This window comes from Rhinolophus sinicus, chromosome 18, assembly GCF_057876585.1.
Source record: "Rhinolophus sinicus isolate RSI-liver-muscle chromosome 18, RSI-T2T, whole genome shotgun sequence".
NCBI lineage: Eukaryota > Metazoa > Chordata > Mammalia > Chiroptera > Rhinolophidae > Rhinolophus > Rhinolophus sinicus.
The window spans coordinates 31,071,022-31,091,770 of NC_142518.1; the positions used below are offsets into that span (position 1 = coordinate 31,071,022).

Here is a 20,749-nt window from a genome sequence, read left to right on the forward strand (position 1 = left end):
AAATCAACGTACAAAAGTCCATTGTATTCCTATATACTAACAATGAAATCTCAGAAAAAGAAATACAAAAAACAATTCCTTTTGCAATTGCGGCTAAAAGAATAAAACACCTAGGAATAAACTTAACCAAGGATGTTAAAGACCTATATGCTGAAAACTGGAAGACATTTTTGAAAGAAATTGAAGACAAAGAAATGGAGAGACATTCTGTGCTCATGGATTGGAAGAATCAACATAGTTAAAATGGCCATATTACCCAAAGCAATATACAGATTCAATGCAATCCCCATCAAAATCCCAATGGCATTTTTAAAATAAATAGAACAAAAAATCATCAGATTTGTTTGGAACCACAAAAGACCCCGAATAGCCAAAGCAATCTTAAGAAAAAAGAACAATGCTGGAGGTATCACACTCCGACTTTAGCTTGTACTACAGGCCTACAATAATCAAAACAGCATGGTATTGGCAGAAAAACAGACATAGACCAATGGACTAGAACTGAGAACCCAGAAATAAAACCACATAAATATGGACAGATAATTTTTGACAAAGAAGCTCAAAACATACAATGGAGGAAAGACAGCCTCTTCAATAAATGGTGCTGGGAGAATTGGAAAGCCAAGTGCAAAAGAATGAAACTGGACTGCTATCTGTCACCATGTACCAAAATTAATTCACAATGGATCAAAGACTTAAGCATAAGACCTGACACAATAAACTGCATAGAAGAAAACATAGGTACTAAACTTATGGACCTTGGGTTCAAAGAGCATTTTATGAATTTGACTCCAAAGGCAATGGAAGTAAAAGCTAAAATAAATGAATGGGACTATATGAAACTTAAAAGCTTCTGCACTGCAAAAGAGACCATCAACAAATTAAAGAGGCAACCAACTGAATGGGAGAAGATTTTTGCAAACAGTGCCTCCGATAAGGGGCTAATATCTAAAATACACAAGGAACTCATGCAACTCAACAACAAAAAAACAAACAACCCAATTGAAAAACGGGCAGACGACCTGAAGAGACGTTTCTCCAAAGAGGACATACAAATGGCAAATAGACATATGAAAAAATGCTCAACATCGCTAATCATCAGAGAAATGCAAATAAAAACCACAATGAGATATCACCTCACCCCAGTCAGAATGGCTATCATCAACAAGACAAATAGTAACAAGTGTTGGAGAGGCTGTGGAGGAAAAGGAACCCTCATACACTGTTGGTGGGAATGCAGACTGAGTGCAGCCGTTATGGAAGGCAGTGTGGAGGTTCCTCAAAACAACGAAAGAACAAGACAAACAAATGAGAAACAAAAACTCATAGACAGAGACAATAGTTTAGTGGTTATGAAGGGTAAGGGGGGTGTGGGGTGGGAGATGAGGGTAAAGGGGATCAAATAAATATATGGTGATGGAAGGAGAACTGACTCTGGGTGGTGAACACACAATGGGATTTATAGATGATGTAATACAGAATTGTACACCTGAAATCTGTGTAACTTTATTAACAATTGTCACCCCAACAAACTTTAATTGAAATAAAAAAGAAAAGCAAGGACATTGGCTTTCTACAAAATCTATCTGGAGCATTCTCAAGGAAAACCTAAGGGAAACAAAACACTTATATGATCACTCTTTGAAGGCAGGATGATGCAGTGGAAAGGGCACTGGAGTCAGGAACTTGCATTTTAATTCTGACTCTTAAACTCTCTGAATTTCAGTTTCCCAAGCACAGAATGGAAATAAATAATTACCATGTGTCAGTGATTTTAAAACACAACAAAACGTATAAAGTGATGGTGGCCGGCCCGGTGGCTCAGATGGTTAGAGCTCCGTGCTCCTAACGCCTAAGGCTGCCAGTTCAATTCCCACAAAGGCCAGTGGGCTCTCAACCACAAGGTTGCTGGTTCAACTCCCGCAAGGGATGGTGGGCTGTGCCCCCTGCAACTAAGATTGAACACGGCACCTTGAGCTGAGCTGCCCCTGATCTCCAGATGGCTCAGTTGGTCGGAGCGCGGGCTCTCAACCACAAGGTTGCCGGTTCGACTCCTGCAAGGGATGGTGGGCTGTGCCCCCTGCAACTAACAACGGCAACTAGACCTGGAGCTGAGCTGTGCCCTCCACAACTACGATTGAAAGGAGAACAACTTGACTTGGAAAAAATCCTGGAAGTACACACTATTCCCCAATAAAGTCCTGTTCCCCTTCCCCAATAAAATCTTTAAAAAACAAACAAACAAAAAAAACACCATATAAAGTGCTTATGGTGGCTAATACAGCAAATATTCATATAAGTTAATTCCCGTTGTAGTAAACCAAGTCTTGATCACAGACTGACATGACAAAGTTCCAGGTTCATTATCTCCCTCCCTTCTCCTTTGAAGAAGTAACACTCACTGTGATGAGTTTTACATGTATTAGCTTATTTAACATACATATTGTCCTCTACATATATCACATATACAAAAGGAATGTATCAGCTTTGGTATCTTAAAACACCTACCTATCCATTTTCCTGTTGGAGCTTTATGAACTATTTTATTTGTCATAAAACATTATGAGGTAATATATTTTAGGTGTTTATTAGTAACGGATGAAATAATGAGATATGTTATTTAATTGTACATTATCCTTTAATTCACAGGGAAGGTGGATTAATTCTCAGACTTGGTAGAGTGATTATCAATATCTAAGGCAAAAAACAACAAATATAATTGGAAACATGGAATCACTGGGTTCAGGCATCTTATTCAGAGTGTAACACCTAGAATAGGGTTTCTCAATCTCTGCAATACTGACACGTGGGTTGGAGAACTACTGTGGGGGGCTGTCCTGTGCAGCCCTGGAGTCCACCTACTAGATGCCAGGAGCACCTCCAACCCCTCTTCTCACTTAATGACAACCAAAAATATCTCCAAACATCGCCAAATGTCCCCTAGAGGGCAAAACCACCCTGGGGTGGAGAACCACTGACCTAGAATAAGCAACTTTAAGAGAGCAAAAAGGAGAGATTGCATATGGTAAAAAATAAAATCTGCAGGGGGGAAGAAAGGTCTACAGCTTGCATAAGAATAGAATTAACATAGTATTGAACTTTTCTCAGTTAATTAAAAATTCCATCATAGCTCCTCTTAAATGTACAGCTTTTTAAGTTTTCGAAAAGTTAATCCTTCATACTATATATCTTTTATCACCACCATGAAGATTTCATCCAATGTTATCTGGGGTAGTTATTATACAGGAATCACATACATTGCAGATATGCTTTTCAACTTCATAAGTGTACTGAGGACTTTTGCTTATGCTTACCCTTCAGAACGTAACCCTAACCCATTAAGAGTTACAAAGCAGCCAGTTCAGATAGATTTTTAAATCCTGATTTTGAAAATATAAATGCGGTACGTTATCTTTTTTTCACATAAAACAGGTGTTTTGTGAAATCCATCTGGTTAGAAAATGAACACATAGAAGCCAGCACATTTTCAAGGAAGAACTAAGGAAAGACTCCTAATTTATGCTCTCAGGGACAAGCTGACCCTGAAAATGCATTCCCTATCACTTTCTTAATCTGTGATACAGATATAATAGCCTCTACTTCAAGGAACCTGTAAAACATTCACTTGCTTTTAAGGTTATAAATGTAACAGAGAGAATAAAAGTAAACCAAAATTATAATTTTAATCTTCCCCACATGACTACTATGTGAGGGAAAAAACAAAACAGGTTCCCCAAAAGGAAAACCTGACAAAACGGTTACAAACTCAAACTACTGTATTTGCCAAAAATTAAGAACTGAGGAAGACATTTCCTGGACAATGGATTAACCTTATCTGAAAATTTGTACCAACTCAAAAAAGTTTTTCGATCTAAACAGCTACTCCTGACTGATTTTTCTCCTATAATTCCAAGTATTGAACATATTTAGGAAGTCGGCTTTGGTGTTCTAGGGCAGATGTGTGCCAGCACTGCTCCTGTTTGGCCATCATGTACTGTGTGTGTCAGTTTCGTTTTGAGGGATTTTACAAACATCAGTAACCACATCATGTCCCTGTGGTACAAAACCGGGGCGATCACTGAAAGTGCTAGTAAAAGAAGCGCCATTGTGCCTACAAGGAAAGTGAAGAGGGTTTTATAAAGGTTGTACATACATATGCAGAAGGACTGAGTCACACAACTGACATAAGCTGAGCCCTAACTTGCAAAAAAGAGCTGGGCCTATGCATTATGTGTATAAGCTACAAGAGGCAAAGAAACACAATGGAACAGAGATGAAAAAATCTTGTGGATGTGGCGAGAGGACCAGCATCTCTGCCCATTACTGTACCGTCAGTTCAGAAGGTGGGAGGTTTGCTCAAGAGCTCAAAACCAGGCACCATGAGCATGCTGCTTGAGCCTTGTGCTGTTTTTGCTGTAGAATCAAGGCTCTTTTGAATCCGCACAAAGCAACAGGTCCGTGAACCATAGCAATCTAAGGTGTTTGCCACGATACTTTCAGAGATACATCAAGGAGGCCTGCTCAACAGATTTTCAAGGACGTAAGCTGAACAAGAACAGAACATATTTTTGCAAAGAGAAGAAAAATGTGCTGATTTTAAAGCTTTGAAGTATCAACTCATACTCCCTTTTAATATTAATATATCCAGGACTAAAAGCATAAAGAACAGTTTCTGAAGATGAAATGTATTAAAGCAATCACATACTAATTAGATCTATGCAGGATTTTAATTTAATAAAGTCATGTTTAGACATTTATTGTTTACTTTTTCTTTCTTCACTTCTACCTACCCCCCATAAGGGGCAGCATATAGTGGACAGTTATCTTTAATTTATTCATTTTTATATATTTTCCGTTTAAGTTTTAATTAAAGAAAATATTAGCCAGGATACAGTAAAGACTTTCTTAAAAATCATTGTAAAATGAAGCTGAAAAATACGAAGTGCTTTGTTCTTAGGCAGGACTATTATGAGTTCTCGAGTTCAAAAAGAAAGGGGACTGAAATTTCTTTCATAAAACTACTGAGCGTGAGATATTTTAAAATTCTTGCAAAACACGAAAAACATAACTAAGAGAACAGAACACAAATGTTAACATCATCTACTTATCTGCAGTTGCCAAGAAGAGTGAAAAGAAAAAAAAAAACCCTGCATTTTAAGCAGAAGTAATTCAAAACCAAAGGCAATTACATTAAAAGTACTACATTTTCCTTATTGATTTCCACTGTAAGACTAGCTTTCCCTCTCCTGAAAACAGCTCATAGAGATGGCGTTGAGATAGCCAGGAAGGGAAGCTATTCCAGTTCTTCAGCCCCGCAGCCAGAGTGAGCAGCCTGACACAAGGGTGGAGTGCCCGCCATTTGCTAGCCCTTCCCGTCTTCCACAGAAACAAACTTGATTCCCAAGTAACAAAAATTAAAGCCCTGCTGGTTCAAACTGTAGAGCTGCCATTTCTTGTCAGACAGAGGAATTCAATCAATAAAAATTGCTTACATGGTTTGTATTATTAAGCAACATCTAAGAAACAATACAAATTAAAATAAAAAAAAGATAGAAAAAAGAAAATGTTTTCTGCATCAAAAAGGTTGATGTTTTCGGGCGGCCAGATGGCTCAGCTGGTTAGAGCGCCAGCTCTCAACAACAAGGTTGCTGGTTCAATTCCTACAAGGGATGGTGGGCTGCGCCCCCTGCAACTAAAGATAGAAAACGGTGATTGGACCTGGAGCTGAGCTGCACCCTCCACAACAAGACTGAAGGACGACTTGACTTGAAGCTGATGGGTCCTGGAGAAACACATTGTCCCCCAATATTCCCCAATAAAATTAATTAAAAAAACACAGAAAAACAAGATGGCTCTAAAGCCAGACTCCTTTGTCTGAATGTCAGCTTGGTCACCTAATAGTTAAAAAAAAAGAAAAAGGTTGATGTCTTAAATGGCATGCTAGCTTTGCAAGTCCGTCCTGGTCACCTTATGAAGCACACACACTGCATTAGCTTTCCTTTTAAGCATCCTTTGGCCCCTTGGCCTCCATCTGTTTAGAACCAAACCTGATGCCCATCTCCCTGTATTCTCTTTCCTGGTGATCTAATTTACCATGTTTCCCCGATAATAAGATGGGGTCTTATACTGTTATTTCCCCAAAAATAAGACCATGTCTTATATTAATTTTGCTCCCAAAGATGCATTAGGGCGTCCGTCTGGCTGATGACCTTACGTGGGGCTTATTTTCAGGGAAACACAGTACTATCTCAACTCAATTACTATCACCTTGGTGATGACTCATCTACCTCTCCTGCCCAAACCTGTCATCTGAGCTTGAGACACTTCCCCCTACCTGCCCAAAGGAATGCTAGGCCCCTCAAACGTAGCAAAGCCCCTTCAAACTCACATCTTCAGTGACCTTATCTCAGAAACCACCATTTGCCCAAGATAAAACTAAGAGAGTCACCTTTGCCACCTTCTCCTTTCTCATCTTCAACATCAATCTAATCACCAACCCTTGAATATTTCATCTCCCAAGTCCCTATGGAACCTTCCCTAGTCCAAGCCATCAACAACTCTTGTGTGAACCTTTTCAACAACCAGTTTCACCACGTCCGTCTTGTTCCTCTCCAATTTATTCTCCATATTGTTTAGCAGGGTGAGTTTTCAAAACTACCTATCTAATGATGTCAGTTTCTGCTTAAAATCACCGGATGGCTTCCCACTGCCATCTGGATAGTCTTACTTCCTTAAGGACACTCACAAAGCCCTGCGGGACCTGACCCCTTCCTGTTTACATCTCCAGCGTCACCTCTCCCCACTCCCGCCATGCTGAAGTTCTTTCAGTTCCAGGATGCTGAGCTCTCTTTCCTCCAAGTCTTCCCAAGAGCAGTTATCCCTTCTGGTTAGGACCACCCACTCCCACCCAAGGGCCCTTTACTTTAATTCTCACCTCTCCTGCAGTCAGAGTCCGATTGGTACTTCCTCAGTGATACCTTTCCTGACTTCCAAACTAGCCCAGATCCCCCTGCTTCATGAACCCACAGTATCCGGAAGGACCCTAACAGAATTCAAGCCTGACACATAGTCACGCTCAGGAAACATCTGTTGAATGAAAGAAAGAAATGCAGAGGAAAGACATCCTAAAATATCATGTTGTGCTGGATCTCCACTCAGCAGGTGAAAGAATCCTCGCCAGACCTTAGGAATTCTATGTAGAAATCCACGCTATCCACAGGTTCTGAATTCTGCTTTATGCTGTCTCACAGATGGAGAGGAGCAGCTCTGGCGGGGTGCTTACAATGTGTGGCACCAAATGGGACACGCGACAGGCACTTACTTCAATAAACGAATAGCATGGCTGAAGCCATCACCTTCCATTTGTACTCCTTGATGTGGAATCTCCAGATTGGACAACTGGAAAGAAAAAAGCACAGGTTATATCAGACCACCAATTTTACAAAGGAAACTACCTTTTCTAAGTACTGTTGCCTATTCTCGTGGCATCTGTTCTACAGCCAAAGTTACAACGTATTAGGCATGAGCACTGGCCACATCATTTATTTCCTGGGAAACTAAATTAAGTCCAGCCAAACTCAAAAGACGATTCAGAGCTTGTATTTAGAAAACACCTCCATAAGGGTCAAATCTTCAAAATTCGGGGGACTGATCCAACTTTTGTAGTGACCCAAAAGTAATCCAGAATCAATTCTGGTGGTTCCAAATGACACAACTGTAAAATAAGATTGGCTTTCTTGTGTCATTCAATTATGTTTGTTTGAAACAGTTTGAATGATAGCCATATCTCACTTCTAATCACAAACAATAATTTTTAATTTATAACTTTTCTGGAATACATTTTTATTTTTAACAAACTATTTCCTGTGTGAAACCCAAAAAGAAAATATTTCCAATATGCATTTCCCCAAATGGGGTATCGTTCCCAATAGGAGGATTCAGAAAGTGAGTTAAAAGATAAATGCAGGGATAGTGCCTGAGTCCCAATCTGTGGAACTACAGGTTATTTAGGTATGCCAGAAAGTCACCTATCTACCAAAGAAATGCTTGCCTTTGGCAAATATTCCCAGGTCTTCTATGGTAGACTATTTGTACCCACCTTGTTCCAGCAAGGATTTAAGGCAGCCCTCAGTATTTGACTGAGCCCTGCTCTTTCAGCCTGGGAAAAACAGAGGTTTAGAAAAAGAGGTGCTGACCAAATCACCAGTAAGGGTTCAGATTCAAAAGGAAGTGAAGTGTGGGAGGGCTCAAAAATATTGCCTTTATTCTATGGATCAGGGATATAAACATCCTAGGTAAGGTTAGCTTTAGTTATTCACATCTCATATAAATTCCTTTAAGCAGCAAATGTGCTTGCTTTTGTCTCTAACATGTCTTTTTCATTGAGAGAGAAAGAGTAGGTAAGTTTTTAAGAGCTTGATTGAGTACAATAGAGTACTACAGAATGTGCTTACATGTCTTACGTGCACAACAGTTTAGGAGCACAGAGAAGGAGGACAGAGAGAACACGTATCTATATGTGTTAGTCTATGTGGCACCACTAGTTTCTGCGATGTCTAGCCTGTGGGCAGGGGGAAAGAGAGCAGGCAGGGAGAGGAAAGAATTGCATTACATCGCCCCTGGGTACCAGGTAGTCTCCCTTCGCACTGCAAAGGTAGTAACTGAATGATATTCATACAATCAATCCATATGACACAATGAAAAAGCCCAAGAACACAGTCAAGCAGATACGAAGCATGGACACTGCCTGCACAGTTTAGGAGCAATGGCCAGTACCCAAATAAAAGGACATTCATCAAGCTCACAGCTCTAGGAGCTGGGACACTGAGGACAGGAGTTATCTATTTTAGGTGCCCGTTTCTGGGCTTGGATTTCTCTGGACTATTGCTGCTCTTCACAATGTCACACCTTATCCTCCTCCTTCAGATCCCGAAACACTACAAAGCAGGGGTCAGCATACAAGAGCTCATGGACCAAATCCAGCCCACCGCCTGTTTTTGTATATAAAGTGTTACTAGAACACAGACACGCTCATTTGTTTAAATATCAACTATGGCCGGTTCATACCACACAACAGATTTGAGTAGCTGTTGTACAAGACCATATGACCCACATGCATAAAATATTTATTATCTGACCCTTTAAAAAAGTTTGTCAATCCCTGCTCTAAAGCATAAAAATATTTTCAAGAAGTCTTCCCAAGATGGTCATCATCAGCTCAATTGAAATAAACCATTTCCACATTTCCAGATCTCTTCATTCACAGTAATTTACAGAGGGGAGGAGGCTTACAAAAATAAAACTTTAAACTGGAGGGAAATAATTAAGGTTTTAGTGTATCACTTTTAAGGGTTGCCAATCCTGGTTTAAAGCCCTTTTTGGAAATATTAAAGTACAGGTTCTGTTACCTCCCTTTACTTTCATGTTTTGGGCTCATGCTGGATTACCACAACAATGTATTCTTGAAAAACACTAATTCTGCATAAGTCTATCGCTTCCTCCATATGACAAAAGTAAATTTAGTTTAATATTCTTTCTGACCTGTTTCTCAGAAGGAACCCAATGTTATTAGTGTGTAAGCAATATGTACGGCTTCACCAACTCAAAAGTAAGCCACTCCTGCCTGTTATCAACTAACCATCCTCACAGAGTTAAATAATACTCCTACTAAGAGGTATACAAGATGTTAACTCTCAAAAGTTGTCCCTTTTTTCTAACTGCAAAGAATTTACTTTCCATTTCCATAAAGAGCAATTTGAATCAGAGAGATGAAATAATTTATGGTTTACATGTATACCATGAGATACTATGATTTCAACCCCACACCTCCCAAAATGAACAAGATTACAACCATTCTGATTCTAATGGAATCCATGTAGCTTTAGCAAAGCATTTTAAAAATTATTTCATTTAGAGTCCCCAAAATTGTATAAAAAAATTACCTCCAACCGAAGTCCTACAAATGGCATATTTGTATCACACATAGCAACAAAGTGAGCTAGAATTTTATTGAAGGCACACATTTCTCCTGATCGTTTGGTTTTCTTGGGTTCTACTGGACACGAATCATCAGACAACTAGAATTTAAGAACATAAGTGGGTAAAAAAGTACACATGATGTAACTAGTTAAGGTAGCTAAACTATTTGACAAAGCTCAAGGTTAACCAAAAATCTTATACATTCAACAAATGTTTACTGAGCAAATATTGGTCTAAATAAGGGAAGTTTAATAGTAAATACTGTGTACTTAACAAGTTCTTTTGTGGAAAATGGCATATAATTAACTATTAATTCAAGAAATGTAGACAGTTGTTACTTAAACCTTATTGCTGCCCAGTCTCTTAAAAACCCTATCTAATTATTTCCCATATTAAAAACAGTTAAAGAACACAACAAAATTAACACACACAAATTCTGTGATCATTTCCATATGTGATCATACCTTGCGCTTGGTACCGGTTCGAGGCTGTTTGCCAGTTTTTGTACGAAAAATCAATTCCTGGATGTTTTCCTTGAATTGCTGCAGCAGGAGTGCCATGACAGGGCAGTCTTCACGATCTGCAGCATTGACAGACATGAAGTAGTACTTGTATGACAGCTGTGTGGGTTTATTGGGAACCTCCAACATCTCCACAACCTAAAAAGGCCCAAATGAGAAAGGAGACTCAGAGAAATGATTAGGTATTGGATATTTTCCTCCTTATACTGGTAGGTTTCAGAATTGTAAATCTAACGTTAATGTCTTTTTTCTTTAAACAAGAACAAATCAATCATGATGTCAAAAGAAGCATTCCTAGTAAATACATAATTTGTTTTCTAAAAATTAGATCAGGTTAAAGAACAACAGTAAAAGCAACCATAAACTATATAGCAAATGGGACATTTAGACTACTCACATTAAGTGTTCTTGATATTCATAGCTTAGTTTACAAATTCAAAAAAATTTATGCTTAAGTCCAGTAGTTCTGCTCGAGTTTCTAAAGTGATATTTTAAAATGCCCTGCTGTCTCGTTTAACCATTAAAAAACATCCTAAAAATTCCACTATTATGGCAGAGAAAAATGACAACTATCTCTCGTACTTGGAAGCATATAAAAATAAACCCTGATTGTTCAACTGAAAAATGTAGTCACTGTGAGGATAAGGAGCACGGTATCATCAAGATTTAACACTGATAGAGAGTTTACTATGTGCCGTGTTCTGTTTAACTACTTCACAGATGTTAACACATTTAATCCTAGTAACTGTGAAGCAGAGATTCTTATCTTCATTTTTCTGAGGAGGAAACTGAGGCACAAAAGTTAGGTTACTTGTCCAAGGTCTCAGAGCTAAGAAGTGATGAACTCATGCTTTGATCCTAGCAGTTTGGCTCCAGAGACCTTGCTCTTACCCACTATACCAGTTTAGCATTTTCAAGGTCTACCTGAAACATAAGAAAAGTCCCCTAAATACTTTAGTGAGAGAAATAAATGCCATTCTTGACAAACACACACTTCCCTTTCTTCCTACCTCTCTTACCCCTCCCCTGCACCCTTCCCGATTGTCTTTTCAGGAAATTGGCCAACACTCAAGCATCACAGATACACTTGAGAAAATGGAAGAATGAAAAGTAATATGAACACTTCACCACAGAAGATATACGGATTGCAAATAAGCGCATGAAAAGACATTCAGCACCATCAGTCATTAGGGCAGCGTAAATTAAGACTACAATAAGATACCACGACATTATCTATCAGAATGGCTAATTTAAAAAAACACTGCAATTGTCACCCTAATAAACTTTAATAAAAAAAAAAAGAAAAAAAGACAAAAAACTGCAATACCAAGTGGCAAGGATGCAGGGCAGCTGGAACTCTTTTGTATTGCTGGCAGGAATGCAAAATGATCTGGCCACATTGGAAAACAGTTTGGCCATTTCTTATAAAGCTAAACATACACTTACTATTATAACCCAACAATCCCAATACCAGTTACATATCCAAAACAAATGAAAACTTAAATTCACAAAAAAACCTACATGCAAATGCTTATAGCAGTTTTATTCCTAACTGACCCAAACTGGAAACAACCCAGATAGATGTCTTTCAACTGGAGACTGGCTAAACAAACTGGCACATCTATACCATGGAATACTACTAGGCAATGAAAGGAGTGAACTATTACACATACAACAATATGGATGAAAGTCAAGGGCATTATGCTGAGTGAATGAAACTAGAGTGAAAGGCAACACCAGCCAGAGGGAAAACAGGTCAGTGGTCACTAACTAACTGACAGTGCGCCAAGGGGGGCTGATTACAGAGGGGCAGCATGAAGGAATTCTGGGGGATAGCTGTTGTGTTCTGTTGAGATAAGGTTACAAAACTGCATGCATTTATTAAAAATCCAGACAAAAAAAATGAATTTCTACTATATGTAAAGTATATCTTAATAAATCTGAGAAAAGTAAAACGGCAGAAAGACATTGGAAGGCAGCAAGCCTGTCCTCTGTTCTTCTTAACGTCCACGGTAGTAGTTTGTCTACTTCTATGAGTATGTCATCCCTAACTCAGTAATATACATTCAGTTTTGGTCTAAACCCTGTGATCCAAACTATTGCTTCATAATAAATCACTAGTAATTGAAACTAAAGCCTGGCTTTTTGTTGATACTGAATTAAGGTCAGAAAATAATAAATTACAACCATTTTGTGTATGTGTGGCTCAGCGTAAGAGATCCTTGTGTGTTCACAGGTTTGATTATTGTGTGTATATTCTGCATATCATTTCAAAGGTCAACTGGGAAGCTCACCAAGAAATGAAACAACAATCCTTTGTCATGTGCCAAATCTAGTTCCACAGCTGGTGTTTAAAAATTCAGAAAAAAGTGAAATTCACATTAATGAGATTTATTAGTTTACATAAGTAACTCTAACTTAAGATGTCAGACTACACTGAAGAAATTGAAGATATAAATAAATGGAAGCATATGCTACGCACATGGACAGGAAGAATTAACATTGTTAAAATGTCCACACTACCCAAAGCAATCTATAGATTCAATGTAATCTCTATCAAAATACCAATGGCACTTTTTAGAACTAGAATAATCCTAAAATTTATATGAAACCATAAAAGACCCTGAATAGCCACAGCAATCTTGAGAAACAACAAAACTGGAGGTATCACAGTACCTGATATCAAACTATACTACAAGGCTATAGTGATCACAACAGCATGGTACTGGCATAAAAACAGACACACAGACCAATGGAACAGAAGAGAGAGCCCAGAAATTAACCTATGCTTATATGGTCATTTAACCTATGACAAAGGAGGCAAGAATATACAATAAAGACAGTCTATTCAATAAATGGTGTTGGGAAAACTGGACAGATACATGCAAAAAAATGAAACTAGACCACCTTCTCACATACCATATGCAAAAATAAACTCAAAATGGATTAAAGACTTAATAAAACTCCTAGAACTTAATAAAACTCCAAAACCATAAAACTCCTAGAAGAAAACATAGGCAGTAAACTCTCTTGACATTGCTCTTAGTAGTATTTTTTCTGATCTGTCACCTCGGGCAGGGAAACAAAAGAAAAAAATAAATGGGATTACATCAAACTAAAAAGCTTTTGCACAGCAAAGGAAACCATCAAAAGAACAAAAAGACAACCTACTGAATGTAAGAAGATACTTACAATATATAAAATAAGGGTTTAATACCCAAAATTTATAAAGAACTCATGTGGGGGCGAGGGGGAGGTAGAAAAGGGTAAAGGGAGTCAAAAATATGGTGACGGAAAGAGATTTGATTTTGGGTGGTAAACAATGCAATACCAGAAGTGCCAAAAAAATGTATACACGTGACTTGTATTCATCTTTTGTTATCAGTATATATTGAGTATTACAATCTTAATACAGTTTTTTCCTTTCTTAAAATGTGTAACATGTTTTTGGCACCCTCTATATATAGATGATGTATTACAGAATTGTATACTTGAAACCTATATAATTTTATTAACCAATGTCACCCCAATAAATTAAAAAAAAAGAACTCATGCAACTCAACACCAAAAAAAGTAAAAATCCAATTAAAAAATGGGCACAGGATTTGAACAGATATTTCTCCAAAGAGGACATACACATGGCAAATAGACATATGAAAAGATTCACTAATCAGAGAACTGCAAATTAAAACCACAATGAGCTATCACCTCACACCTGTCAGAATGGCCATCATCAATAAATCAACAAGCAACATGTGGAGCAAAGGGAACCCTCATGCACTGTTGGTAGGACTGAAAACTGGTGCAGCTACTACGGAAAACAGTATGGAGGTTCCTCAAAAAATTAAAAACAGAACTACCTTATAACCCAGAATTTCTACTTCTGGATATTTATCTGAAGAAATGCAAAACACTAATTCAAAAAGATATACGCACCCCTGTGCTCACTGCAGCATTATTTACAATAGCCAAGATATGGAAGCAACCTAAGTGTCCATCAATAGATGATTGGATAAAGATGTGGAATATATATAAACATATATACACATATATATATACAATATATATACATATATATTATATATATATATATATATATATATATATATATATATATATATATATATATATATAATATATACAACGGTATATTACTTGACCATAAAAAAAAAAAGAATGAAATCTTACCCATTTGGGACATGGATGGACCTGAAGGGTATTATGCTAAGTGAAACAAATCAAAGAGAGAAAGACAAATACCATATGATCTCACTTATATGTGGAGTCTAAAGAACAAAATAAATAAAACAGAAGCAGACTCATAGATACAGAGAACATACTGATAGTTGCCAGATGGGAGGGGGGTTGGGGAACTGAGTGAAAAAAGTGAAGGGATTAAGAAGTACAAATTGGTAATTACGAAATGGTCACAGGGATGTAAGGTACAGCAAAGGGAATATAGTCAATGATGTTGTAATAACTATGTATAGTGCCAGGTGGGTATCAGACTAATCAAGGGGATCACTTTGTAAATTATATGTCTAACCACTACACTATACGCCTGCAACTAATAGAAAATAATGTTGAATGTCAACTTTAATTGAAAATACGTATAAAAAAAGGTATGTCAGACTACACAGGGTACTTTTTCCCCCCCTACGTTCTTTCTCATTTACAAATATACAAAGCATCTTTTTCCCTTGTTCAAGTTAATGAGAAATGCACAACCCATTTTCCAAGTACATTGGGAGGTGAGCGAGGAGGTGACAAGTTTAGCTCTTCTTCTGTTGGGCTTCCCATAAAATCTACCATCTTTCTTGGTCCCTCTTGTATCCATTCTTCTTCTTCTTCTTTTTTTTTTTTATTAGTTTCAGGTGTACAAAACAATATAATAGACATTTATCATTTATATCCCTCACAGTGATAACTCCCCTCCTCCCATCCGCTATCCCTCTGACATCGCACAGAGCCATTACATTTCCACTGTCTCTATTACTAATGCTGTACTCCGCTTCCGGTAACTATATATATATATATATATATATATATATATATATATATATATATATATATATATATATATATATATATATACATACATACATATGTATGTAATTGTAGTTGACATTCATTACTGTTCAGCTTCAGGTTCAGGTGTACAGTGCAGTGATCAGCATTAGGCATACACAGGGCACTTTTTAAAGACATCTTTTAAAAGTACAGGTCAAAACCTTAAAAAAATTCACTCCTATTACCTTCAACCAACAATCTTGAATTAACTTTTTCGAACACTTTAGATTCCTGGCCAGAAGTATCTACTTGGTGTACACAGAAATTTCAACAAGCAAGGAAATGTATTTAGGGTGAGTTCATGTTTCAATTTTTGCAAAACTTTAACCAAAGATCTCAAAGAAACTAACTGGGAAACACCTAGAAAGAGTGAAAAAGGAGTAAGACAGAATAATCTTACTATGCACTGAAATGTGCATGCAATCAATAAACTGGATGTATATGCACTCAGTCAAGGATGAGAAAATAAAGTTCCTTCAGAGCAGCGTAGCGATGGCGGCGGCGGTTGCGATTTGGCACCGTTGAGACCCCTCTGCGGGGCCGCTGAGACGCCTCTGTGGCAGCTGGTGGCGCAGGTGGCTTGCGTAGAGGCGGCGGGCCCGCCACTGCAGCCTCAGCGCCCGAGGCCCCGGCAGGCACATCGGGACACCCCAGCCATCCTCCGGTTGCTGCCACCCGCCCCCAGAGCCTCGGCTCCTGTTCGTCCGCCTTCATACCCCCCTGCCATCCCTACCGCCCTGGGCTTCATACCCCCGGCATCGCCCCTAGCGAAACATGACTTGCGATTTCAAACTTGGAGACGAGACCTCATCTTCGCCAAGATGAAAGGTTATCCCCATTGGCCAGCTCGAGTAGATGAAGTTCCTGATGGAGCTGTAAAGCCACCCACAAACTACCCACTTTCTTTTTTGGAACTCACAAGACTGCTTTTTTAGGCCCAAAGGATATATTTCCTTACTCAGAAAATAAGGAAAAGTACGGAAAACCAAATAAACGAAAAAGCTTTAATGAAGGTTTATGGGAGATAGATAACAATCCGAAAGTGAAATTTTCAAGTCATCAGGCATCAGCTTAACAATCAAATGCATCATCTGATGTTGAAGTTGAAGAAAAAGCAACTAGTGTTTCAAAGGAAGATACTGACCATGAAGAAAAAGCCAACAATGAGGATGTGACTAAAGCAACTGACATAACCACTCCAAAAGCTGCCAGAAGAGGGAGAAAGAGAAAGGCAGAAAAGCAAGTAGAAACCCAGGAGGCAGGAGTAGTGACAACAGCAGCAGCATCTGTTAATGTAAAAGTGAGTCCTAAAAGAGGACGACCTGCAGCTTCGGAAGTCAGGATTCCAAAACCAAGAGGCAGACCCAAAATGATAAAACAGACCTGGCCTTCAGAGAGTGACATGGGAACTGAGGAAGACAAAAGTAAGAAAAAGGGGCAAGAGGAAAAACAACCTAAAAAGCAGTTTAAAAAGGATGAAGAAGGCCAGAAGGAAGAAGAAAAGCCAAGAAAAGAGCCAGACAAAAAAGAGGGGAAGAAAGAAGTTGAATCAAAAAGGAAAAATTTAGCTAAAACAGGGGTTACATCAACCTCTGATTCTGAAGATGAAGATAATCAAGAAGGCGAAAAGAAGAGAAAAGGTGGGAGAAACTTTCAATCTGCTCACAGAAGGAATATGCTGAAAGGCCAACATGAGAAAGCAGCAGCAGAGAGAAAATGCAAGCAAGAGGAACAAACGGAAACTGAGCACCAAACAACATGTAATCTACAGTAATAAAAAATATATCTCATTTTGGGCTCAAAGCATTAATCCAGTTACTGAAAAGAAAATACAAGTGGAGCAAACAAGAGATGAAGATCTTGAGACAAAGTCATTAGACTAAATACCCCTCTACCCCCTTTGATGGAAGAATGTTCCAGATTCTAAATTGAGGACTTCATTAATGGCATTATTACTGTGTTATGATTATTAAAAAAAATGTCCTGTAAGGTACACACTACATACTAAGGTCAGCCATCATTCTTGTTAAGTTTTTCTCCAACCTTAAAATGAAGCCTTGTGTTTGAAAATTAGAATAAGCTCAGATGAAGATGGTGATTGCACATTATTTCATTTAGAAATATAAAAGTTAATTTTGTTTTGAAGTTAGGTGTTAAACTGGAATAGCTATTATACCCCAGAGAATGGGGCAGTTGTGTCCTTCCCTTGACATTCCTTTGTTGTTTAATTCTTTAGAATCTTAATTATTTTGATCCTGAGATTAAACATAGCCTTGTTAAGAAAACAAAAATGAAACTGTAACCAAAATTTTAAAACAAAGTTTTCTTAAAGTTCCTTCAGCCAGACTATAGTTAATAGGCTGTATTATGCAAGTTAACATTTGATTAAAACGAAACAAATTTATGACACCAAAACATCTCTAAACCTTCACAGAATTGCTTTCAAATTTTTTCTTCTTACAGAGGCAATATTCCAAGCAGGAAAGATCCTAGGGTGATGGATAGGGGCATACCTTATATTCCCTAACCCCTCCTCGATTATTATATAATTCCTTAGAGACATGATTTTCCTCTCTCCCCCATCCTTATCATCACTACCCACTTCTGCTGGGTTGAGAATCACTATACAAAAGTCAACTATTCGATAAAATAAATTTGCAATTAAAACTTGCAATTAAATAATCAATTATTCAAACTACTAATAGAACTGAACTTGATCACCCAAATCACCCCTATGCATACTTACAATGTAGTATTGTGGAAGACGGGTAAGTTTAATGAACAGCTTATTCTTAGAAAGGTTTCCAATAGGATGGGTTGAGTAATTGGACAGCTGCAATGTTTCAGTGCTTATCGTAGGCAAATGTTTTATAGACTGTTTGCAACGCTGTTGTCCAAGCCAAAACCTTAATTTAAAAAAGATAATCCACATCATAAAATCACAGACTTTTCTGATTAACTGTGTGCTATTCATTTTTAAACAGATTATTGAAGACCACTAAAAAAACAATTAATTTGAAATTTAACTCAACTAGTAAAGGGACATAAGACCACAATGAGGAATCATTTCTTCAGTTTTGTATTGGACTGTTAGTTTTAGTTCTAGTTCACGGAGTTTAAACTATAATGTGAATGATTTTGATTAGTTATGAGGTAAAATTAACTAATATTAAAGCTGAGACAATATATCATTTTATTACAGGGGATGACAGATGTCCTATGGTTTGTAAGACAGCACAAACTAATCTTAACATCCTTTATAAAATACCTGAAGTGTTTATAAAACAAATACAGTAACAAACAATAAATATAAAAGACCCTGATTTTTCTGGTTATCACTGGAGATGTGTAGTCCCAGTTTTTGTCCTGTGTATATGTAAAGAGATGTGCATACCTAGCAGGTGCCAGTAAATATTAATTACTTTCTTTCTCACCTCTCTCTGTTAAGTCACCAGATTGTTCATTTTGATGTTTTTTATAGTACTTCTTTTATTTGATTTCCTATTCTTGAGGCTAGGACACCACAGAATATGTGAAAAAGAGAGGTCACAAACTCTCACTAACCCACAGTAATAAACGTACAGAAAATAAGATGATGAATTCAGAAAATTTTCATAGCAACATAATAATGCCACTACATCCAAACTCATGATCAGTAGGCTTGCCCAGCTGAACAGGGTAGAGACCACTTCAATTGCTGTTGCATTTGTGTGGTGAGCTGCATGTGGTATAAACTATACTAGTTGTGTAGTAAAACCATGTTATAATACATGACATTTTAATGGTAGTTTGTCGACTATTACTCCAAAATGTATAAAATCTGGAAATCATTTTTTTTTCCCACTGGAAAACAAGTTAAATTTAATTGCAACTTCACAGGATCAATTGCCAGAACTGGCTACTAATGAAAGGAATGAAGATAAATTTTGGAAATACACCAATAGTTGCATCATTTTGGATACAATTTAAAAATGAACATCCTGAACTTGCTAAAATTGCTTTTAAATATCTACTTCTAGTCCCATCAACATACCTTTGTGAGACTGACATCTCTACTATGTACATTATTAGAAGAAAAACAGCAACAGTTAAGATATACATAGTTGCTTGGAGCTTAGGGTGGGTAGGGGGAATAATTGTAAATGAGCACCTTTTTGAGGTGATGGAAATGTTCTAAAACTTGATTGTGGTTATGGTTGCAAAAGTCAGTAAATTTATTACAAGTCATTGAATTGTATACTTAAAATGGGTGAATTTTATGATAGGTAAACCATACTTCAATAAAGTTATGTCAAAAAAATTAATGTGCCATGATAGATTCGTGATAAACTGGTTATTCACCAAAGATCATGCAGGAAGCACATTATAAGTGACAACCAGGGGGATTTTCTTATAAATAAATTATGTAAGTATAGACACACGTTTGATAAGTTTAAGGCTTTTAGGACTTAGTTTTCTGCTTTTAAGTTATATTTCTGCTAGCTGGAATTGCCAGATAAACAACCTCAAGTTACATAAGGTGTGAATTACTAAGCATTTAAGTATTTAAACCTTGCTTGTTTAGCCAAAATTCTCAAAAATGCACAAAAAAATGCTAAACCACAAAAATTTTAGAAATTGTTACCCAGAGTAATGATGATTTCTCATATACAGATAAACTACTTGTTCAAAAGAAGGCTCATTTATCTATTGGCATTAAAAATCATGTCCTGTTAATGAAAAAAAAATGACTTGATAATATTGAATTCTTCAAATATTTACAAAACCAAAACTTGCAAAAGGAGAAGGGGTAGACTAGAAGATCACAAAATCAACAGATTCCACTGAATTGTTTAGCCCCATCCCTTCTCCATATGTAAGCTTTAGGTTTGATCTCTAAAATTTATTTTCATCCCTTGGAATTTTGTTTTATTAATTTGAAAAGAGTTTGTTATAGTTGCCGTAATACCTTGGTATACCACGGTGGTAATGAAACCTCATAGAATTATCTTTAGCTCCATTTTCATTCTATTTATTTTAACAGTATGAAGCATTCCAAGGATTTGGAGACAAACTGAATAACAGTACTAGAGAAGCAGAAACGATTATTCTGAAAAGTGTCAGCTGGTAGATTCATACCATGAAGATTATCCTGGATAAGAATAAATAAGACTCTATTGCAGAGAACACTAGATACAAAA

General features: G+C 37.3%; 1 protein-coding gene and 1 pseudogene across 2 annotated transcripts in view; one reads left to right on the forward strand and one right to left on the reverse strand.

The window, feature by feature from the left end:
* Window positions 1–20,749, reverse strand: part of MED14 (mediator complex subunit 14) — a 76,756-nt gene that overhangs the window by 29,827 nt on the left and 26,180 nt on the right. For both annotated transcript variants that reach the window (XM_019747848.3, XM_019747847.3), the window contains exons 13-16: window positions 18,316–18,475; window positions 10,443–10,637; window positions 9,942–10,076; window positions 7,322–7,398 (exon numbers count right to left, since the gene is read on the reverse strand). In XM_019747848.3, coding sequence (XP_019603407.1) covers window positions 7,322–7,398; window positions 9,942–10,076; window positions 10,443–10,637; window positions 18,316–18,475 — 567 coding nt within the window. The remainder of the gene's footprint in view (window positions 1–7,321; window positions 7,399–9,941; window positions 10,077–10,442; window positions 10,638–18,315; window positions 18,476–20,749) is intronic.
* LOC109455924 (PC4 and SFRS1-interacting protein pseudogene) lies at window positions 14,703–17,913 on the forward strand (annotated as a pseudogene).